Source organism: Cygnus atratus, chromosome 3 (genome assembly GCF_013377495.2).
Source record: "Cygnus atratus isolate AKBS03 ecotype Queensland, Australia chromosome 3, CAtr_DNAZoo_HiC_assembly, whole genome shotgun sequence".
Classification (NCBI taxonomy): Eukaryota; Metazoa; Chordata; class Aves; order Anseriformes; family Anatidae; genus Cygnus; species Cygnus atratus.
The window spans coordinates 44,752,730-44,776,918 of NC_066364.1; the positions used below are offsets into that span (position 1 = coordinate 44,752,730).

The 24,189-nt window shown below is 38.8% G+C and overlaps 1 protein-coding gene across 11 annotated transcripts in view; it reads left to right on the forward strand.

The window, feature by feature from the left end:
• GRIK2 (glutamate ionotropic receptor kainate type subunit 2) overlaps positions 1–24,189 on the forward strand; it is a 414,885-nt gene that overhangs the window by 1,710 nt on the left and 388,986 nt on the right. For 3 of the 11 annotated variants that reach the window (XM_050709390.1, XM_035561793.2, XM_035561792.2), the window contains exon 1: positions 3,724–4,148. In XM_050709390.1, coding sequence (XP_050565347.1) covers positions 4,034–4,148 — 115 coding nt within the window. In that variant the 5' untranslated portion in view covers positions 3,724–4,033. Of the gene's footprint in view, positions 1–3,714; positions 4,149–24,189 lie in introns of those variants that run through there. The other 8 variants (XM_050709385.1, XM_035561781.2, XM_035561779.2 and 5 more) reach the window with 7 other exon arrangements.

A 24,189-nucleotide genomic window follows, 5' to 3' on the forward strand; every position in this document is an offset into this window, starting at 1 on the left:
CTGTTCTTAGACACATAGATATGACCTGAAAATGAAAGCCATTTCCTTTTTAAAGTGATATGGTAAAACTACACATCCCAGTAGGTGGCAGCTAGCTGGAGCTGGATTAACTTTTATTATGATAACAGCACATGAAAATATGTTCTGAAGGAAAAAAAGTGCCTGATGTAATAAGGTAATCAGAATCACATATCTCACCTTTCCAAATGAAACATTAGGTACATAAGATCACCATTTATACCTGACACATACCTAAAGAATTTAGTAGGCTTTTATTACCCAGAAAAGATTTAAAGGCCTTAGAGGATCTATTCTCCTTTCCCCCCTATAGCTGGAATGCTATTTTTCATACCAGCTTCACTTGAACATTGTCCTTGTGTATTAAAAATGTATTATCACTATGCCTACTATAGGTGGCCAAAATGTAAAAGAAATTAAAACGTATAGCTAAGGAATTGTAGATTTTCCAGTTGCTGATCACTGAAGTGAAAAGGGCAGTTTCATAAAGACTTTAATCTGAGAAGACCTGCATAACAGTGGTGACAAGCCCCCGAGAGACAAAACCAGCTTCTCCAGCAGAATATTTTATTACGGATCTCCAACCTTTGAACTGTATGTCTTAGAGGGAAGGAAATATGAAAGGAGTTAGGAACATTTTCCTGGTCTCATGTTAAAATTATTCTGGAGGGTGGACCAAAGTATGGTTTTAAAGATTACCCTTCCCTCTCACAAAGAATAAAAGAAGCTAAAGTCCAATTAAGAGAAAAGGAGTCTAGGGTGGTGAAGTCGGAGGCTGTAGTTAATTGTATAGTCTATAAATAGTCTTCAGTCACCGCATATTCAATGACTTCCAAACATCCAATGTCTTGCAAGATTTACTTTTTGATGAGGAACCGATATTCTTGGGGAAGTAAATCTCGATTAACTACGAGCTCGCTAGGATGTGAACGAAGGGAGGGGTAGCGTTGGCACGGGGCATGAGGCGATGGTGATCTCAGAGGAGGAGAGCGGTACTCCTCCCGATCCCACAAACCGCCACAAGGCAGCGGGCCAGCTGGCATCGCCGAGGCTACCAGACGTGCCTGTAGAGATGCCGACGGCGTATCGTGATTTCCTTTCCGTGTCGCGAAACGACTGGCGGGGGCGTTGGGACGCCTGGCGCGACCTGGCGGCGCGGGGGCTGGCCGGCGGGGCCGACAGCGCTCTCCGTGGTGCTGAAGGAGCCGAGCCGTGCAGAGCCGAGCCGAGCCGGGCCGGGCCGGGCTCTGTCCCTGGTGCCGCTCAGCTGTCGTCGGTGGAGGAAAGGGGAAAACTCGGCCTCAGCCTTATCCGTGCGGCTGGAGGGTCCGGGGGGCAGCTGAGTGGTTAGCAGTGCAAGGGATTGATCATACGTTGGTTTGTCATTCCAGGTGTGATAGCAATGCCTGGGTGAGTTAGGAAGTCTTAGGAGCTCTGCTGGGGTTGATTACAGGTAGCTGCATTTATTTATTTATTTGTTATTTCAAGAGACCTCAGAAAATCAGACTTATTAAAGGGGTCGCTTTGCCCAAAGTTTGTCTTGTCAATTGTGCTAAAGCTCTCGATGAATCATATACTTTCAGAAATGCTTACCAGTGCTAAGTTAAATTAAAAATTCAATTTTGACAGGAAGTCAAATATGTGCAGTCAGAATTAAAAAAAATGCCTCATGTCCTTTATTTCAGTAACACCACGGGAAAGATGAGGAAGGAAAAGAACATTCACAGTGTTCATGCAAGTCAGTTTTATTTCTCCTTGGACTCAGATAAAATATGAACAAGTAGAACAGAAAAAAAAAAGATAGCAAATATAAGAAAGAGCATCTCGATCTGTGCATTTTTATTTATTTATTTATTTATGGGAGATATTCTAAGTGTGAACTGAAGGAGTCGCTAGATATCCTTGCTTTTAACGCTAGGTGTTCTTTTTAAAGTGCTCCAACAGTCAAATCGTCTGATTGAATTCCCTGCTAGACTGCAGAACTAGCCATTCATGATACTTATTTTTGACACTGCAGTTATGCCTCCATCTTAAAGAAAAAAAAAATCGATGATGTTTAATAATCCCTTCACAGAATGTACATTTCTTTTCATCAGCGTTTTACAGTGTTTTAAGTAAATGCATGCAGAGAAAATCATAAGCCATAATGATAAAAAAAAAAAAGTTACTGTGAATTGCTAACACTTTCAGGGATACAGAGCACCAACATTAAAAGTAATAAATTAAATGCTGCTGTTACTTCTTTACATGTCCAAGATACACAGATGTCATTTAAAAATAAACTGGAACTCACCTTTGCCATGCTCTCCTTCTGATAGATTCCACAGACTATTCTCATTAGCTTGGCATCATTGGTATTTATTTCTGTAAGGTCAGGTTTATTCTGTGTTCATCTATATGTATGTGTGGGGGAAGTCTCTCAGTGATATTTTCTTTGGTAATAAAAGGCAACGAGGGAGATAAAGGAGACAAAAGATCTCTGTAGGCAGAATATAGAATAAAATGAATTCATTTCCTTGTGGGGAGTCTAGGAATTGTCTTTTAATATTTGTAATAATGCTTAAGTAGGTTCAGCAAAAGCTTCACTTGGATTGCAAAGTCTGACAGTCCTGGTTCAACATATTTTAATGGTAACAAGCACATAACTGATTGTATTTCCGAGAAAAATCTGAAGTAGTCCAGAGAGTGAGTTTATCTTCTTTGGAACACCTGGCCAAAAGACAAAAGTCCATGGCTGCAGTTGCAGATACAAACTCAGTATCCCGTTATCAAACTAGAGACTGCTATTGTTCTCACTGAGGACCACAAAATGACAAACTACATACACCTCTCAGTACAGGGAGGAACAACAATACTTCGATAATATTAGAGTGAAAGGAAAGCTGTGTGTGAAAAAAAAAGAGAGTGGCAGAATAGAGTGCAAAATACAAACTGGTAAATCCGCAAGTTACTGTCTTTTTAAAAAATACTGAAATTTCAAGCAAGTTGAGTGAAACTGAAATACAAGTCCGTGCATTCAACAAGGCTGTTGTAGCGCTGCCTGTTCCTGTTTACCTTGCAGAAGCAGGCTGGTGCTCTGTAATCACTGCGTCCGTGGCAAGTTCCTAAGGACAGACAATATAAAAACTACCACATTTATCCTATTTCATGCATTAAAGTGAGTAAGTAACAGTTAGCGAACGTAAATATCAAGATCTTTTTTTAGCCTAAACGTTGCTCTGACAACCTGCATGACTTTGTTGTCAGCCTTCTCTTTCACAACTCTAAAGCTAAGTGATTTCGACCCAGCCTGTCAGCTATTAAAATGCATGAATTGATTTTTATAAAGCCGATTCCCTCCCTCTCCTCTCCCTCCCCATCCCCCGCCACAGATCCTTACAGATATTGCCCAGAACAACCGGAATACTAATAACAATTAAAAACACGTATGTAAAACCGGGCTGTTTCTTTTTCCTCCGAGAACACTAGGCGATCAGATCAGTTGCATAATAGGAATTGGGAAGGCTGTCTGGCAGGCAGCCTTAAGACGAGAAGAGCTATCTCAATTTCTCTCACTTAATCTTGGCTTCGCGTCAGAAGCTGTGCAGCAGTGCAGTAGAATGGGAGCACGGCAAAAGCTTCGCCAGTAAAACGGCTGGTGCTCATAGACTCTCGCTATGTGGCGATACCTCAGCGGTTTTTCGAGCTGGATTACCTATTGATTTTCCTCCTTTCTTGCCTCCCAGGTTTACTCGGCTGGACATTGTGTGTGTTTGGATTTCTCAAGGATTCTCCCCCGACTAACATGGATGTCCCACCGTTCCTTGCAGTTGAAGGTTGCTCCTTGGCGCAGTGAATGAAGAACATGCAGGGATTGCTAATGGGTTTGGGAAGCGTAGATTCTCTCCTCTGTCTGTGACCATGCCGTGATCGTGTCTGAGGGCCATCAGTTTACGTATCCTCATTCTCACCCGACCGGGAAACCTGACGGCTTAGAAGGGGGAAGTAAGGCAGCGCGTGTGTGCATAGAAACATCATGAAGATTATTTCCCCTATTCTAACTAATCCAGTCTTCAGATGCACCATTAGACTCCTTCTGTGCTTACTGTGGATTGGATATTCTCAAGGAACTACACATGTATTAAGATTTGGTAAGATTTCCCGACACTTTTTCATTGTGCGTTTAAGCCTGAATGCGATTTACGTAGGATTGACTCAGAAGGGGGTGCTGGGGGAGAGCTGGGACGTGCTACCGGAGTCAAGCACCGAAGTCCCTGTGCATTTTGCATCCGGAGGGATGAATTGCTGTGTGTTTTTTTCTGTCGCTGCAGCTCATTGTAGCCGTAGTAACGGCACGGTGATGATAATTATAATAACAATGGAGAGAAAAATGACTGGCAAACGCGTTTGCCTAAGGCTCTGCGGAGCTTGCGTGGCTTCCTCGTAATGTACCTTTTTGTTTCCATAGTAGTGGAAAGCACAGCTAACACAGTGCTTGATCAGTTAAAATCTGTCAACTAGTTGTTAAGTTTCGGTCGCGCGTCCCTGCTCCATCCGAGCCGACTCCGTATGGGCGCGACGCTGTAATGTGAGACCTGCGGGCTGGCTTCCCGGGCAGCGTTTGCCACTTCGATGGCCTTTAGGTTTATACAAGAGATGGTTTATGCCTTGCTCCGTGATCGCGAAAGAGTCTTTCCGGCACTCTTCAAAAACACGGCTTTTATATGCGAGGAAAGTTCTAAGAGGTCCAACATGCCCCCATCCTACCCACCCTCCAGAAAAAAAAAAACAAAAAAAAAAAAAAAAAAAGAAAAAAAAAGAAACCAGAGAGGGAGAGGGAGGGAGGGAGAAAAAAAACATCGATCGGAATGAAATTTCAAGGTGAGCAGAGCGGTTTCACAGTTTAAAGACTATCCCACCCGGACCATGCAACTAACCTTAACAGCTCTGCGTGTGTCCGCGCATGTGTGCGTGTGCATAAGAAAGCAAGCGAGGGAGGAATTTCGGCCGCTGTGCATCCTCTGCAGAAGTTTTACAGTAAGCAAGGGGAGGACGGAAGGGAAAGTAAACCTCACTTCCGAGGCGGGATGTGCTGGCCGGGGAGCGCCTCCGGGCCGAGCCCCACGGCGGGACCCCCGCGCACGGTCCGCGCCCGCCCGGACACGGACACCGCAGGCGCAGCGGGCAAGGGGGCACCCCGGAAGTTGCACCCTCAGACAAGCGGCATCCTCTGTGCCTGCCGGCAGCGTGGCTGGAGGGGGTGTTACAGTGGCTGATGTAAGGTGTTAGCAGCCGCTACAACCCTTTCCGTGGGGCACTAAAAGCTCTTGTCTTCGCCTGGGAGTAGCGCCTCTGTCTGCCTCTAATTTTGCTTAAATTCCCCCCCGCATACACTTTTATGTGGGGAAGGTTGGTAATGATGAAGAAGTCACCAGGCTGTTACTGATCTCGTGTGCTGAATTCCTAGTAGCACTTATTTTCTGCTTCCATCTGATCTAAAGGTGGTGCTTAAGGCACGTTGCTCCTAGCAACCGTCTTCAGGAATGCTTGTTTCTTTGGACATGGCTAAACGGGTCCGTATATCATTGCGGGGCTTATTTTGCATTCAGTCTGCTCCATAGTCATGGCCGTGAAATTAGCGCCGGGGCTGCTTGCGGTCCGGCACTGTCCAGCTGTCCGTCCTTCCCCGGACCGGGATTCATAGACGGGGCCGAGGTTTGGTATCCAGAACCCTTGAATTACTCTCAAGGGTAGCTATGTAAACAAGCCTCTTCCCGGCAACACCATTAGAAAGAGGTGAGCATTCCTCCTTTAGGTTAGCATCCTCTCTGAACTGTTGGTCTAACGTACCTGTAGAGACAGCCCTGGCGAGCAGCATTTTGGCAATGATTCGAATAATCAATAATCCCGAGACTCAAGGCTGGTGCAGCGGGACTCCGGCACCCAGTGACATGGTGGCACAGGAGTGTATTTTTCTAGGCTAACTTCCCTTCGGAACTGCCTCCGGGTCATCTAGTCGGTTAACGGGTTATGCTAACTTCATTGTTTGTAGCCTGCTTCTGAAGCACGGACTGCTTTTTCTTGTCTGTAAAAAGAATTGTCGCCAACCCAACCGTGAGGCTTGGAAGCAAGGGATGGTTGTTTAGCTTATTTTAGTATGGGAGATCTTAGACGTAAGAGAGCCCGAGGAAGGCTTTCTCCCTGCTCAGCCGGGCCTGTTGCACATCCCTGCTGTGAGGAGTCCGGGTTTAGCTTGGTCCAGGTGCGGAGCGACTCTGACCACCAGAGCCGCCCAGCCCCTTCCCCAGAGGGTGACATCTCTGTGCGTAGGACATGGCGGGGAGGAGGGAAGGAAGAGGGAGATTTGTGGAAGAGCTTTGGTTATTTCTGAGAGGGGAATTCCCTGCCGTCCCCTCCGGGCTCCTGTGCTGTCTCTTCCAAGTGTCCTTGCGACCGGGGGACTGGTGTGCCTGTGCCTTCCCGTGGAGTCCTTCCCGAGAAGCGAGGGCTGAGGAGATTCCCTCCAGAAGGCAGCCTGCCAGCCCCCGTTCTTCTTCCTCAGCCAGCAGCGCTATGGCAACGGGGGAGAGCTTGAAGCCTGCCAGAGCTGCAGCCCCCTCATTCCTCCTGTGCAAATTAACCACCGTGGATTCGCATTGTCCTTCCCACGGCTTCTGTCATTGTTGGGACTAGCCAGCACGTCCTTTTTCTCTCTCTCTCTCACATACTCTCAGATACCTTTTAGCAACCACACAGGGAAGTCGAGCCGCCTGGGTCAAAGGCAAAGGGTTATTTTTGCCCGTGCCTTATGGAGCAGGCACGGGGAGAGGCTGGTGCGATGGCATCAGTCACTCCCTGGTGGCATTCGAGTGCGGCAACGTGGTATTTGGGCATCACACCACCACCCTTCCTAACTGCCACCTCGCCTCATGGAGTTTGCGGCCAGCCCCCCTCCTCCGCCGTTTGTGAGTCGCTTCCCACGGGCAAGCCCAGGGACCGCTGAGAGTGAGGCTTGTACCCACCACACTCGAGGGTTTCAAACAGGAACAAAAAACATTGCTGAATTAGACTTAAGTGTATACGACTGATGTGGATAAAGGCCGGGTCCCAGCCTGGGGAAGGAGAAAAGCAGGTGCCTAGCATTTGTCTCTCCATAGCTAAGCGTGATGGAAACCTTTTCCTTATCATTTGGCACCGTACAAAAGCCCAAATCTGTGCCCGTCGGCGGATCCGCCCCATTATCGGGGATTGCGTGTCGTAGCTTTCCCATTCGCTGCTCCCGTGGAAGAGCAGAGCCCGGCGGCAGCTCCCGGGAAGTCCCGGTAACGCGACCGGGCCGGGCCGGGCCGGGCCGGGCCGCCGCTCCGCTCCCCAGCCCCGGCCCCGCCGGGCTCCGCTCGCTTCTGTCTTTGCTCCCCTCGGGGCACCCCAGCACTCGTGAGGCTGAATGAACAAGCCATTAAGAGCTGTTAGCCATCAGCAACTCTTCACCTGTGTTTACACAAGCCAACCTCGTCTTGCCCAAGGCAGTAAGACGCCGGGCTACTTAAAACCCCTATTTTCTTCCCCGTTCCTATGCTTTCTCCTTCCTTTGGACTACTCTAAAATACTCTTTATTTAAATTACCCGCTTCGGGCCTTGTGTCTGCTGCCGAAAACAATGCGGAACAAAACCCTGCCCATCCTGCATGGATGGGCAACCTCCCTACATCAAAGGTTTGAATATGGATCGGTGAGCAGGAGGTGAAAGCGGTTTGGCCCTTGCGTTTCCTAATTCCCCATCAGGTAACTCAAGTGAAAGTATGCGAAGGACTAAGGATCTCCTCCTCAGGGAGCCCACTGGCCTGCTAAGAGTTTCCCCACGTTGCTGGGCATTTTTTCTCCTTACTTCAGCACATTCAAAAAGAAAAGTAAAGAAAAGCAGAGGCCTGTGTCTGTAGCCTTGCCTAGTCGCTGATTTGGCGTTGTGGGTATTTCCAGTGAATCCTGGCTTCAAGCAGATGAGAAAGGGAGATGGGTGTTGCTGGTTAGAATGGATTATATATATAAAAAGGGGTGGGGGGGGCGCAAGGGAAGGTGGGTTCGCCTACCCCCAATTTAAAAACAAAATGAAACCAAGAGGAAAGAGGTAGAATACTTTTCGATGAATGAAGGTAGAGTTCTGAACTCTTCACAAAATAATTTCCTACTGTTGACCTTTCCTTTTCTGAAGAAAAAGAAAAAAGAAAAACAAAAAAGAGAAACAAAGCCAACGCACCAAATCACTACAAAACTTAACACTTTCCCGTTTTGCTACACAAAAGGAAAACAATAAGAATAGTTGCAAAGCAGAACTGTGGATGATCATGTGGATGATCTTTGGGATCGAATAGAAAACGACCTCATTCTCAAGTCCACTGTGGGAACTTAGAGAGGGGAACTCTGTACTTCGGAGACTTCTCTCGTGAAGGTGCGGCAGGGGTGTAATCTGCCATACTACTTAACTGAGCTCCTTTGACTCAAACGGATTGAGTTTATCTCCACAAAACTGTTTTCCCGAGACAGGGCTTGGCAAAACCAGCGAGGAGGCCAGCTCAGTGCGTCCACGGCTTGTGCAATTGCCGGTGGCTGTCGAGCCATACATTTCTGAGGTTCAAGTGACCATTTTTACCATCTAAAAGCAGCAAAGACGTGGAAAAGCAGTGAGAGCTAAGCCTCTGCAAAAGGTTATGAGACAAGCTCAAGTGATAAATAGCCGCTGGGTGATCAGCTAGAGATTTACCGGAATGGACATGCATTAGATCTCTTTGATGTGCAGTTTCTTTCCTCTGGATTTTGCACTGACACTCTTTCGTGGAAGGATGCAACCTTTCCGCGTGTATTTAAGAGAGAAACGAGAGACCGTACATAGCTGGTTTTGGTCGTGAAGGCAGCCTGCGATGAATATCTGCAAAGTAAACACTTGTTGTAGCAGCCCTAGAGGTCCGTGGTTTGGTAATTCCAGCACTTAGAGCCAACGAATATTTTACTGCCAAGGACCAGAAGCTTTCAATACGTGTTAACATCCTCACGGAGGCGAGTTCAAAATCAGTCTTATAAACAGCAACAGAAATCTTTGAAAGAAGAGTAAGGTTAAGAGCCTCGGGAAGGCAGCAAGGAGGTGAGAAGCATTGTTATTGACTGCTCCAGATTAAACAGCGCAGAGGAAGATTTCAATTTGATAACGTCACAGCCCTTCCTGTTTTTCTTTGCTGCTTCTGCTGACAATTTGGTAAGGTAATTAAATTGGCTGATTGAAGTCACAGTGGTCATGGGGCGATAAAGACCATTTGGATTTAATGGAATTTAGAAACAACAGTGCGCTGCACACAACTCTTACAGAACGAGAATTTTAATGACTCATTCAGGGTGCTGACTACGTAGAACGTCCTGGACGAGCTTAATTGAAAGGGCAAAGCAGATTAGCTGTATACAGTCTTTATTGCACTAGATAGGGGAATTAGAATGATCCTTTTAAAAGACTCATTATTGCATTATCAAGATTTAATGTAGGTTAAGAAAACTTTCATTCGTGTGGGCTGTCTGGAATCTCCCCAGATCCTTTCAGCCGGTGTTTGGAGCACCAACAGCTTTGTAAAAGAATTTTCACACAATTGTCCGATAGATTGGATGGTGAGAAGTATAACTCACTATTTTCTGGCTGCTACTTGTCCTCTGAAGTGATGCAAAGTTCAAGTATTACCTGCTATTTAAATGTGGTCGACAAATGAAATGGTTTATGTCAATGGAGATAAGAACCCAGAGAAAAAGAGTTTTACTAGCATTTTCTAACTAAAATGTTAGAGTTTTTATTTTATTTTATTTTATTTTATTTTATTTTATTTTATTTTATTTTATTTTATTTATTTTGCTTTGCTTTGTTTTGTTTTGTAGAAGAGAAAATCCCCTTTTGGTTTAGAAAAAAATAATCAAATATTTTGCAGTCATTGCAAATAATTGCAGGTCTTTGTCCCCTACTTAATTTATTTACCTTTTCTCTTTCTTAGTTTTAACCTTCACTCTCTTTAATCTCTTCCAGAGGAGCAATTGCTAGAAGTTCTGTCAATAACGGAAAAGAGAAAATAGAAGGTGCCTTATTTCCATACACTGCAATCTGCAAGGCAAATTAATGTTCCCCGAATAAGCTTTTTATAATGTTATGCTGTAATGTTTGTTGGAAGATTAGATTAAACAATATGATAACATAATATCATTATGCAGTCACGTCTGAATTGGAATATAGAGAAACAAAGATCACTATCATATTAATGCTTATAATTTTATGCTTTTTTTCCCTGAGTCTTTTGGGTCCTTTATTCTACAGTAATAATAGTCTAACGTTTATATAGTGCCTTCATTTTAAACAGCCAGAGCTTTCAGTAATGCAAAGAGAACAGAACAAACATGTAATGATCATTATTCCAATTACTGGAGCTCAGCCAGCTCTGGATAAACTAGGTGGTGTTCTAATACTATGTAAAACACTAAACAGAAGCTCTAAAAGTGTATTCTTAAAAGGTAATTAAAAGGTAATTCTTAACGAATTAAAAATACAATTTTTTTTTTTTTTGGGTGGGAGCAAAAATTAGAATTGACCCATGGGTGTGGTGCTTAAGACTGATCTTTTTGCACCTGCTGCTAAGATATATATAGATAAAATTTTGCAAGTGATTTGGATTAGAATGGATTCAGATTTCCTTGAAACTTATTCTTCTGTAGTCTTTTGAAAAGGCTACTGAAATAGAATAACTCATATATGAGCAGATTTACTAGTTATGTGTCTTTCAAATAAAATACACATTCTTAGATCATGTATTTTTAAAGTGTTTCCACTTCTAGGTCTTTCTGACTGGGCTAAAGAAAAACAAGTTCTTGGCTGGTAAAGTGACTGATGTCTATGACAGGGATAGTTTGAAGCATACCTACATTGTAGCCCTTGGATAAAAAAGCTGGTCCTTAAATAATAAAATTTTGTTGTCAACACATCAGAAGATTAATTTATAGATTTGACAGAATTTCATCTTTATATTTGGGGAAGTAGAGTCATTCATTTTTGCTAAATGTCTATATTATTATATTTGTACTTACATTCTCAAACTCTTTTAAAACTTGTTCATCAATAAAATGGTTATCTGGATTTAAATGTCAGTTAAATTAGGAATGTTGAAAATGTCTATTGATAATTCAGGATGAAAAAAGCAAAACAAAACAAAAAACAACCCTGTTTGTCAGAGTCACTAATTCTTATAACTCAGTAACACTGACCAAAGAGTCCAGGGAGAGTATAATATACCTCCAGGATCTGTAGTTCAGGAGACTAGGAGACTTCAAGATTTTTTTAATTTAATGTATGGTTGATTTTTTTCCTCTTTTTTTCTGTTATCTTAATATTTTAATGGATGTCTCTGATATTTCCCAGTCATACAACAACCGATCTGAATTTAAAGGGTGTAGCAAAATCTAGCACCAAATTATCCCTGCTGTATTTTTCAATGGATGAGTGGAAAATGTAATGTTGTTTTATGTAAGAACAAAGTAATTTTGGAAGAAAAATCCCCCCCCCCCCCGCCTTTTTTTAATCTTTTGATTCCTTCACTCTTTTCTTTTTTCCTTATTTTTGTAATAGGTGAAATGCAAAATGATTACTTAACTAGTTAAAAGGGTAATGGTAATGTTATTTTACAATTCCTTTTTGAAAAATCTTGGCTTTCCAAACTTTCTGGAAAAATAAAAATTGAAAGGCCTCTTTTCTACCTAAAACCCAAACTTCTAGTGCAAGCCAAGTTTTAGGCCTCCTCTGCATTATATGGAGAGTGAAGTTGGGAGAAAGATTAGACAAGCTTGGCTTAGAGTGGATCACTCTTGCATGGCAAAACTGGGCACCACAGTACAAAAGGGATGTAAAACTGTTGGAGAGTGTCCAGGGGAGCGTGACGAAGATGGTGAAGGGCCTAGGGGGGAAGACATAAGAGAAACGGTTGAGGTCACTTGGCCTGTTCAGCCTGGAGAAGAGGAGGCTGAGGGGAGACCTCATCGCAGTCTATGGCTTCCTCACAAGGGGGAGTGGAGGGGAAGGCGCCGATCTATTCTCCTTAATCACCAGTGATAGGAACCACGGGAATGGTGTCAAGCTGAGGCAGGGGAGGTTAAGGCTAGACATCAGGAAGAGGTTCTTCACTGGGAGGGTGGTCGCACACTGGAACAGGCTCCCCAGGGAAGTAGGCACTGCACCAGCCCTGTTGGAGTTTAAGAAGCATTTGGACTGTGCACTTAGTCACATGGTCTAAAATTTTGGGTAGACCTGTACGGTGCCAGGAGTTGGACTCGATGATCCTTATGGGTCCCTTCCAACTCGGGATATTCTATGATTCTAACTGAGGTTGGATGAACCCTGCTTTTCCTGACATCAGCTATATAGAGGAAGTGAAGGTGGATGGATCAGGGGTTTGTTTTTCTCCCCAGATTCTGAGTTTTATTGCCACACTGAATTCAAATTCTCAGGTAGGAATTTAAGAGGGAAAGGTAAATTTGTCAATGACTCAGGCTTGTTCCTGACATAAAAATTCAAAAACAGCAGAACAGAATGCTCACTCATTCTGCTCAAAACTCACCAGCAAATGAGTGGTTTATGTTTTCACAATAGGTAATCACAATCAGTCCTATAAATAAGGACTTTTTTTTTTTTTTGTGAAGATATGTATTTATCTGATTGCTTACTCTACAGAAGCTTATTGAGCAAACTTTATCAAGCTTGGTTTAAAAGATACAGAATTACTCCAGGTTTTGAAAAGCATGCCATCTTCACATTTAGCTCTTTATTTCCAGTAAAATATTTTAAATTAAGTGTTATATTTCTCTGAATACAAAAATAAGTATTACTTTCAAGTATGGTTTTATTTATTTATTTATTTTTGTCCTAAGGTAACTGACGCTGAATTTAAAACACTTTCATTAAAATGCACATTTATGTGCATATACACTCTTAGTAGGTAATAAGCTGGGTAAATTTATTAAGGATTCCTTTATAACTGAACATTTGGGCTTTTATACTTCTCCAGGAGCTAAATATATACCAGTTATATCAACCAGCTCATGAACTAAACATGTATCAGCTGTATGGATCAGCTTATATTTACGCTGTTATTTAAAAAATACTGTTAGTACGTGACTTACAGAACAGTCCATGATAATAAAAGAAATAACAGTAGTAAGCATGATACATTTACATAAAATATCTGAGTCTCATAGTTCACAATGTTCATCTTTCAGCTTTTTTATTGTTTTTTTTAAACATGTAATCAAATATTTTAAGTCCTGCTTCAACAGTTCATATTGCAAAACATTGAAGAAAGTAGTTCTTTTAGTTGGAGACAGAACAAATCTTCTATTCCTACCTATATGTTCAGTGTCAGTACTTGATCTTCAGTCAATACAAGCAACGTAGATTATCAGAGAAATATATTCATTGATAGTGTTAAGAGGATTTATGTTGTGTGTTTTTATTTTTACACTGTATGTGATATGAAATCTGCATGCACTAGGTAAAGTTTCTTACAAGTTAGTCCTTCACAGCTACATTTTATGGGTCAGATATTGAAATAAGATAAATCATATTACAGTTTAGGTATGATCCTTTTCTAACTTTCCATTCAGGTCAGTGGCTTATGTTAGTACAAAATTAAATAAGAATCAGAGTTGTACGTTGTTGGACACTGTTTAGAGAAAAAATGTTTTAGATCATTCTAATGTTAAAGCTAAGCAATTAAGTTAACGTCCATAGAAACCTGTTTATCCTAGGTATACTCATTGCCTGAAAGAGTTGGTGATAGAGTATTTTTCCTAAGTTGCATGATTAGATTAGCTACGTTGAATAAATAATATAGTGCTCTTTAAGTCAAACCATTTTTGCTGGTTTACATTAGCAAAAAATCTCACTACAGAATCTGCCTTTCCTTGATTTTTTTTCCAATTATCTTTTAAGATTGCACTACACTGTTTTTACACCTAAATTTGTCATTTATTTGTTTTCATTAACAATATTTAGCAATATACTATAAAAAAATTCAAAGTAATAATTTCAAGAAGTTATTTATTTATTTATTTATTTTTTTTGCCTGGAAAGGGCATACCGATTACCCATTGACAGAAGGCACTGTGGTCCAGGAGCCCCATAGAAGTTATTTTGCAGAACAAACATTGCAAAACTATTAGGAACTTTGTGGTACGTACAAGTATACATGAATAACAATGAAGCAAATGAAGTTTACACATTCTGTAAAAGGAGCTTATTTTTTGAAGCAAAAACTTCATTGTTGTTCAGCACCATTTATCATATGAGGCACTAACAAGGTAAATCTTTGAAAAGAAATTCCATGTTGCCTATTCATTAAGGAATTAGGTAAACAGGTATGTTAGGGAAATTAAAATCAGAGTGCTCTAAATCAGGGGCAATAATTTGCTCTTCAAATGCTGCATCATAGTAGTTTCTAACTTTTTGTTTTTTAACTGAAACATTTATGTCCATCTTGCTATACACATTTTACTCATTTAAGAAACTGAAGGTTGTTCATAAAATTCATGCAGAACTTTTAAGAAATTATCACCATGCATTCAATTATTACATAAAAAAGTCATTGTTCTTGTTTCATATTTTGTTGCTTAACAAGAAACGATATCAAGACTCAACCCTAGGGAATCTAATTTGTAAAATTATATTTTCTGATTTTTACTGATTATATTATTATAAATTTCTGATATTATAAATTTCTGATTTTTACATTTTTCATGGCTTACTATACTTACCAAATTTTCCTGTACAAATATGGGTAATTTTTTTCATTCAAATTGAAAGAGGAACCTAAAACAATTATCTTTTCCCATTAATAATTATGCATTTAAAAAAAAAAAAAAGTATATATACTTGCTTAGAACTATCTAGTCTTTCTGGTGTTATATAGCATCCATATTCATGTCTTTCTAGTCTACGTAAGAATGACCATTTGATATTTCACAGAATCGCAGAATGGTTGAGGTTGGAAGAGACCTCTGGTGATCATCTAGTCCAACCCCCTTCCAAGCTGGGTCACCCAGAGCACGTTGCACAGGATGGCACCCAGGCAGGTTTTGAATATCTCCAGAGAAAGAGACTCCACAGCCACTCTAGTCAAAGTATTTCAATCTCTGAAGCTGGAAAGTTAAAATATAACTGTGCAAAATATGCAAAACGTAAGACCAGTGACTGGTCATAACTAATATGATGCAAAAGTGGATTTATTCTTCTTTTTTAAAGAAGATTTATTATGCACTGAGCGAGTATATCTTGCTGATTTTTAATAACTGTACTTTTGTGTGAGTCCATTTTCAGAGAAGTGTGATTTTTGGCTAATATTTTTTTGGTGCTCATCTTCATACCTTGAGCTATTTTAGACAATGAACTACTTAGACATGTCTCCAGATATCCCTGACTACACTACTCTGTTTGCTTTTTGTTTGTTTGGGGAGTGTGGGGAGGGGAATCCATAGGTCGCATGGAGGTAGTTTGAGAACAGTAATGAAGGTGTGTTAAAAGTCTTAAGTGATGAAAATGCAGAACACAGAAAGGAACTGAGAGTGGTTAGTGGAAAAAAAAAAAAAAGCACCACTACCAAAAAAACAAAACTCCAAAAACACTGTCTTACCTACAAAGGCTATATATACCATGAAAACAGTAAGATTTTTTAAAATATTTTATTTATGCCCACATTTGATCTTTTTGTAACTGTGAAGCAAACATACACAGAGACAATTCAGGGGAAGTGGTAAGCCTTGTGCATGCTTCATCTGTAAATAGCTGAGGGAAGAAAATGGAAATTTGGGAAAGAAACGTGCAACGTTTTTTCAACACTGCTATGAGTTTGAATGTCCTTGAGAATGAAAGGCTATAAAATATGACTGTTATTAAAGCTTATCTCTTCAGATCTCAGTAGACTCTATCAGTCACAACATTCAAAATGCCTGCAGTAACTTTGTGACTGTGATACGCCTAAGAAAAATGTGTCTAAAAATGCATTAAATCAGATTTTGTAATATCTTTTTAAACCTACCTATCCAGAGGAAAGTCACATTTAAATATCAAATCAGTGTTAGCTAATCACAATGTCTTCAATTTTACCCATTTGTGACCTTTTGTTTCTAGACATTGAGTATTTCAAATATAACTATGCTGTTGTATCATTCTGTGATCATTAATGTTCATTAAACATTGTATTTGTCAAAACTTAAGGTAAGACTGTACCATATTCTCATATAAACACAGCTTGGGTTGCTTTACTGAGCTTTTTCCACTCTTTTCATGGGTAAGTGCTTCAGTTGGATAGAAATGTTGCATCTAGCTGTTTTCCCATTGATTTTGTTTATTCTCCTGACTGCTTCCTTCTAGATTGCTAGAAGGATTACTTATATAGAAAGTTGTAGTGCATGCTTTTGGAAGCCTTTTTTTCCCCTGTTACTACAGACCATTCCAAATTCCTGTTTTATTTTGGGGTTGCACTATGTACTGGTTTCTTATTCATCAAAACCCATCTGATGGTTATAAGGACAGAAAATTAAGCTGCTCCACTCTAGTTAAACATTTACAAAAGTAAACAGCAATGTTTTCACTATAGAATAACATATATTCAATAAGAGATTATTGGATGTTTGATAGTAGGTCCCTTTATTACTTATTTTTAGCAGTCATCAGGGTGACACAGTATATCTGTGAATTGAACAAAGTAACTAGGCAGCAATAGTCTTACAATTGCAGGCCTATGTGAATGTGTGCACATACTTAAGTTTTCTTGTGATGGTTGCCCAAATGCAGGAAAAAAAAAAAAGAAAAAAAAAAGCTGAAGAATCTCTCCTTTTCTGGAGTTGTTGTTTAACATAAACTGGGAGAATTGCCTGAGGGTGCATCAGGGGTCTTGGATGGAAGATCTCATAAGGACTATCCATCTGCTTCCTGACAAATAGTGTGAGGATGGGATAGCAAGGAGTTGTGAAGGTGGCAGAAACTCTTCTCACGTAGTGTGATCTTTGTGAATATTTTCAAAATGCTCATGAAAACAAAAAAAAACCCCAAAATTCAAGAATGAAGTTGTGAAATTCAGCAAAAAACACAGTCAAGCATATTCATGAACTTAAAAAAAAAAAAAAAAGAAAGAAAGAAAAAAAAAAGAGGACAGTTCAGAATATGGTATCCTCAGAAGAAAAGAGCTAAATTCTGTGAATGAAACTATGAAATTAAAACATGCTGTCATGCATTTACCCCCCCACCCCCTCACGCCCCCTCAAACCCACCACACCCACCAGCTGCTAAGGGTTTGGAAATGGTACTAATTAACACATCAACTTGTTTTTACCATGGAGTGATAGCATTAGGGAAATCTTCATTTAGAGAGTGAATCTGCCTCTGCCCCAGAACCACAGTGGCCTACCTTCACTTTGTTTTAAGAGGAGGTGCTTATGCTAATATTGCCAGGTGCAACAAGTAGTACTGTAAATCAGAAGATCATATTAAAGTTCATTTCTGTTAAACTGACAGCCTAAAACTACACTACAACTAGCACACTGGCTAGCACACTACAACTAGCACACTACAACTAGCATACTGGCAGTTTTTTTCCCAGCCTTTGCTGCACTAAGCCTTGCAGGGCAACTAGGGAAATCCTGAAGAGATAGAGGGTCTTCATTGCTGCCATATCTGATTAGACACAATTTTCACAAAAGATTACCCACATGGATATCTTCACAAATATGGTTAATAGGTGGAAAGCCAGAATGTATTTTATTCCCATGACTCGTCCTGTTGAACCATAATTTTTTAAAAACAAGAAGCCTAAGGAAGTGACTAAATATTAGCCTATGTTTTAGAGCTTGTTTAATTCTGAAGCTGAAGTCATCCATGAAAGCTCATGTTGTCTACTTTGGCAGAAAATAAAACTACTGAAAACCAGAAAATATTGGCTTTGCTTCCATCCTAAAGATAGCTGAGCTTTTTGTGCTAAGCAGAATGAGAGAAAAAATGAAAGGCTCTAGTCTGGGTGATAATGAAATATTTTGCAGTTAGGAAAGATGACTGTGCTGATGAACAAAAGGATTTTCTGTCAGGATTGGCAAAGGAAATGAATATACTAAGATTTTCAGATGCACATTAAGAGTTCTAAAACATCTACCTTTCGTCCACTATGTTTGCATTGATATTGAGCTGGAACTATAGAGGATTACAGTTCTCTTGCTTTTGAAAAACATCTTTAGTGCATATTTTATAATTAGATTTTTCTTAACTAAATTTTACGTATTCTTTGGAAATTAGTTGCCTTTCAGCAGAATTTGAGACTTTTAGATACTCATTTAGGTTGGCTTATATCACAGGCAAACATTTTTGAACAAAAAGTTTATTTCAGAGCTAAGACTAACATTTAAACTTCTATAAACACTACTAGCTTATTTTTTGTTTGTGTATATTATTTGTTATTATATGACCTTCCTTTCAGTAGGAAACAGAATATTTTATTTTATTTTATTTTATTTTATTTTATTTTATTTTATTTTTTTGCTTCTCTTATCAACACTGTGGTCAGTTATGCAAGCAGGGAGCAAGTTAGACAAAACCTTTCAAATGTGATAAGCTTCCATTTTCAAAAGTGCCTTAAATTTAATGTGCTGTGAATGCCTGGGGTAATGGACTTCAGGCATGCTATAACTTCACATAAGTGAACAGTGTTTTACCTTAACAAGGCCTACATGATTCAAGACATAGGTGTTTTATCTTTCTCTGTATAAGATTTAATGTAGGTGTAATCCCGTCTTTCATAATAAGAAATTTTATGAATTTCAAAATGCAAATGACAGTAGGTAAGACTCTTTTAGAGCTAGTTTCAACATTACCTTCTTTCAATATAATACGTTATTAGGAAAGGAACAGGTAAAAATATAAATATTTTATACTATGGAGATAATCTTTCTAGAAGTCTAGAAAGTCATGAACAACAGAGGAAGGAGACTAATGAATGGTTATTCACTTTTTATAAAAGAATATGGCAATTTGAATGTTTTCAGGTAGAGTATTTAAAAGAAATGAAAAGAAGCATGGACTATGAATAAGAAAAATATGTAATTCATTGCCAGTGAATGTTCTGGCCCCTAACCTCTCAGTAATTACCAACATTTAAGGAAGAAAGGTCTCCACTGGACACTACTGCCACTTTTGGCTCTGTAAGTCCCTAGATAAGTAATTGTGGAAAGTCGAAGAAACTAGAGTAAGAGTTATTCCATGTTTGCCTTGTTTTTTCCCTTTCCCTTAAATTTTGACTATTGCACTGTGTTGAAAACAGGGTAGTGTGTATTGGAAAAATAGTTTTTTTGATGCTACTTTACAGCTATTCTTATGTTATGTTTTCTGTAACATGCATAAGCATAGAATATATAAAATGATATCAGTGAGTTACTGTGCTGTTACTGGAGATTAAGACAAAGAAGGTTAAGAAACAAGTAATACATTCTTCATATATGAATAAAATAATTAGATAGAGTAGAGGAAAGAGAGAATTTTAAAACACATACTAAGTATGATAACATATAAAAAATGGTATATGGCACTCTGCAAAGCAGTATTCAGCCAAAGGTAATTACTCAGCTCTGCAGTGGAAAATGTGGAAATACAGTTCTGGAGCAGGATCACAAAAACACAGCTCATTTGTCTTTTTGCAGAAAGATGTCAATAAAAATATTGGTGAGAGAAGTGGCCAATGTATCTTTTTTTCTTTTCTTTTCTTTTCTTTTCTTTTCTTTTCTTTTCTTTTCTTTTCTTTTCTTTTCTTTTCTTTTCTTTTCTTTTCTTTTCTTTTCCTTTCCTTTCCTTTCCTTTCCTTTCCTTTCCTTTCCTTTCCTTTCCTTTCCTTTCCTTTCCTTTCCTTTCCTTTCCTTTCCTTTTCTTTTCTTTTCTTTTCTTTTCTTTTCTTTTCTTTTCTTTTCTTTTCTTTTCTTTTCTTTTCTTTTCTTTTCTTTTCTTTTCTTTTCTTTTCTTTTCTTTTCTTTTCTTTTCTTCTTTTCTTTTCTTTTCTTTTCTTTTCTTTTCTTTTCTTTTCTTTTCTTTTCTTTTCTTTTCTTTTCTTTTCTTTTCTTTTCTTTTCTTTTCTTTTCTTTTCTTTTCTTTTCTTTTCTTTTCTTTTCTTTTCTTTTTTCCAAGTAGAGCATCTCTACAAAAGCATCACAGTCTTTATATAATATAATTTCAGCATTTATGCAGAATAGAATGTTACTTTAAAAGCTTAACGTTATCCTTGGAGATCTCCAAGTAAAATACTAAACAGTCTGGATAATTTCAGTTATCTGAGGTCTGTGCCAGCAGTGGAGCTAATGGCCTATTGAAATGTACATGATGATATTTCTAGCTACACAAGCTTGTATACAACTTTCAGTTTCTTGTATTGCTTCTCTCAAAAGAAGATTGTGTTCAGCCGGGGTAGAAATGTGAAAATGTTTCCTAGAAACTTGGAGGTAATATTATCTTTTATCTTATTCATCAATAAATAAATAAATAAATCCTTCTGGGCATAGATATTAGTGATTTTAGTGATTTAGAAAATGGAATTTACTATTTTAAGACCACAGAAAGCGGAGAGCATAATTTCATATTGTAATCAAACTCTGCTGTTGAGAAACATTCCTGTGTCACAAGAAAGATCTATTGACCATTGTTAGATCAATAGATCACTTTCATCATTACCTCTTAGTAAGAAAGTTTATTATTTAAAATAATCCTGTAGCTCCCCAGTGGGGCAGTTGAAAGTCCAAAGCCCAGAAGGAGAATTGGCTCGCTGCTTCCACAAACTAAAGCAATATCTTTAAGTAACATCGTGGGGAAAGTCATGAAGATTGCGATGCCTTGTTAAGGACGGTGTGTTTATGTACTGCAAACATTAAACACAAAGAAGATACAGAGATTTCATCCATATGCCAAGATTCTTCATGTGCCAATTTTAGAAATATTTCCTTTGGACAAAATTAAAAGGAGCTCTACAAGTATAGCTGTGTATGAAGTTAATGATACAATTATGAAATAAGTGATTACGGATGAATGTAGAGAAGCCCAGTTTAAGGATTTCTCTACCTGTCTGATTTAGATATTCTTGAAAATAGATCTCCCAAGATCTTGCTTGTTTGGCTGGATACTAGTCAAAAAAAAAAAAAAAAAGTCATCAATGCCCAGACAAATACACAATAGAGAAATTGCAGTAGTATTAAAATAAAGCATTGCTTTGAATGGATAAATTTAAGCAAGTACTATACCTGAATGACAGCCAGTGGTTGTCAGGAATCTACAAATGGCTATGGGCAGTTCTTTTTGTTTGTTTGTTTGATGATATTGATAACTGCTGAAAAACCATTTAAAATATTAAAGCTTACAGAAACAGAAATTTTTAAAATTTTCAAGTCCTGTTTTTATTTATGGATTAGCAGATAGATAGTAGATACATATCCTCCCATCCCCACAAATTAATGTGTATACGTGTGTGCATAATATACCCTTTTAGATCGAGTCAAAAGAACAAATAAACAAATTAAAAAATTGCCTGTGTATAAGACTAATTTATAAAATAACATCTGTGCAATAACTTCGTAGCTTTTGTCTACTAACCTCAAATTTGGATTTAGAAATCTTGACGCTTTTGGCTTTCAAATTTGAATAAGCTTAGAATCTCTTTTTTTTTCTTGTGTCCGTACTAAAGTAATAATATTTTCTTTATTATGTGAAAGCCTGTGAGCTTGGTTTTGAGTCTGACGGACCTTTTTTTTAAAAAAAAAACAGAAAACAAAAAACAAAATATTGAAATACTGCTGCTTTCTTTTTGCAATCTGGTTACAATTTATGTATTTTTAGAGTCTACAGAAATAATTTTCAATTTTTATCCTCTTAGAATAGGAATGGTAATTTGTTGCCAGCAGGAAACCTTAAATTGCCTCTGAATATGATTGAAATCTAAACTCATATTCTTTATCCTCTTCTCCCCCCCACCCCGCCTTTTTTTTTTGATAAACCTAACTATCCAAAAATGTCTTTGCAGTGTTTTTTTTAAGTCTCTAAGGGAATGTTTGAAAGATACTTTGGGTTAAGTAGAACCGTAAATTATTAACATATAAATTGTTGCTGAAGAACTCCCTGTGTGGATATTGTTGCTGTGGAAGAAGAATGTTCTAAAAGGGAGAGGTCAGGTAGAAACAGGCATTCTTTTATTCACATATGAAGCTATTCAAGAACAGTTATTCAAGAGTTCTTGTGCAAGAACTCTACAAATAAGGGCTCAAAGATTTTGATCACTGGTTTCAATAAATACTACAGACTAGTCTGTATACTACATGCATATTAATAGCATTTCAGCAAAGTTAAAATTATGTGGCCATAAACTATCTTAGCTCTATGCCCACCCACTTTTTTCCTCTTTGCTCATTCCAATTGATAATGCAATGAAAGATTGCACTGAAGGAAAGTGGGACAAAGTATTTTCTTTGTCTCCTCAGTTATAATATTATTTTGATGACAATCTGTAGAAGTAGTAAAATGAAGGCTACTGCAAACTTATTATGATTCATGCTACATTTAGTCTGTTACAGAATCACAGAATGGTTGAGGTTGGAAGGGACCTCTGGAGGTCATTTGGTCCAACCTCCCTGCTGAAGCAGGGACATCCAGAGCAGGTTGCCCAGTATCATGCCCAGACTGAAGATCTCCAAACAGGGAGACCACGATCTCTCTAGGCAACCTGTGCCAGCACTCAGTCATAGAATCACAGAATCATAGAATGGTTTGGGTTGGAAGAGACATCAAAGATCGTCTAGTTCCAAGGCAGAGACACCTTCCACTAGATCAGGTTGCTCAAAGCCCCATCCAAACTGGCCTTCAACACTTCCAGGGATGGGGCATCCACAACTTCTCTGGACAACCTGTTCCTGTGCCTCACCACCTTCACAGTAAATAATTTCTTCCTAATATCTAATCTATTCCTAATATCTAATCTAAATCTCTCTGGTTTTAGTTTCAACATTAATCTTTCCTTGTTTTATCAATGATGTTATATTTGGATGAGGAAAACTGTATATATCACAGCAGTAGATTTTACTACCACCTTGGTTTCTTCTCTCAGACTGGTATGTTGAATTCTGACTGTTAGGAGATCAGTTTTCTCTCAACTTTTTGTGTTTTATTGGTGAAATAACCTAGAAGGCAGGCAGCCTTCTCACAAGGATTTTATAACTGAATGAAGTGTGTAGCAAACTTCTTTTGCACTCACTAAGGAATTGAAGTGTTGAAGGATTAATTCCTCACTTTACATTAAAGAGTCAGGAAATGTTAATAACAAGGTGGAATATGGATTTGCTTGGTAATCTGTTATTCCTGTTTATGCTTTCCAATTTCTGCAATAATTAAGGATATTTAAATTTTAAAGGAAAAGTAATCAGCCAGTATTTGGTATCTCAGATTATTTTGTAACAAAACAAATCACAAGTGTACTAACCATTTGAATATATATTGAATATATTTGTACATATAATTTATACAAAGTTTAAAACACACTTAGAGGTTGAAAATTATAGCTAAGCAAATATAGAGATGGAGTCTGAAGTGACAGCATTTAGATCTAGTATATACTTGTGCAATGATCTTGATGCAGAATTTGACCAAGAACATTTTAGTGCTCTTATAAAGGAACTTTGTGTTATTCTCCTCTCATACAGTATAATTCTGTGCTAGAGTCCTAAACTTACACTAGATTTTTCCTGTTTAAATTGAGGCTTACTAAATACTCCCGGACTGTTAATCTTTTGTGCAGTTCAAAGGATGTCAATGAGAGTGTTTAAGTCTGATCAAGTAGGAAGAAATATTACACAATGTGATCTTAGAATATACCAAATTGTAACTAAATTTGCACCTGATTTTTAAGGGGGGGTGAACATGTGTATTCCTATGCATAGGAGTCCACAGGAAGTGGAAGCACTTTGACCACATCCAGTCACTTACCAGCTTTTCTGGTCTTGATGACGGCTGGATAATTTTACAGAATTTTGTAGATCTCCATTGCTATTAAATCTCTTTCACAAACAGCATAGACTATGGGGAAAAGAAAAACAAGAAGAGGAAGAAGAAAAAAAAAACAAA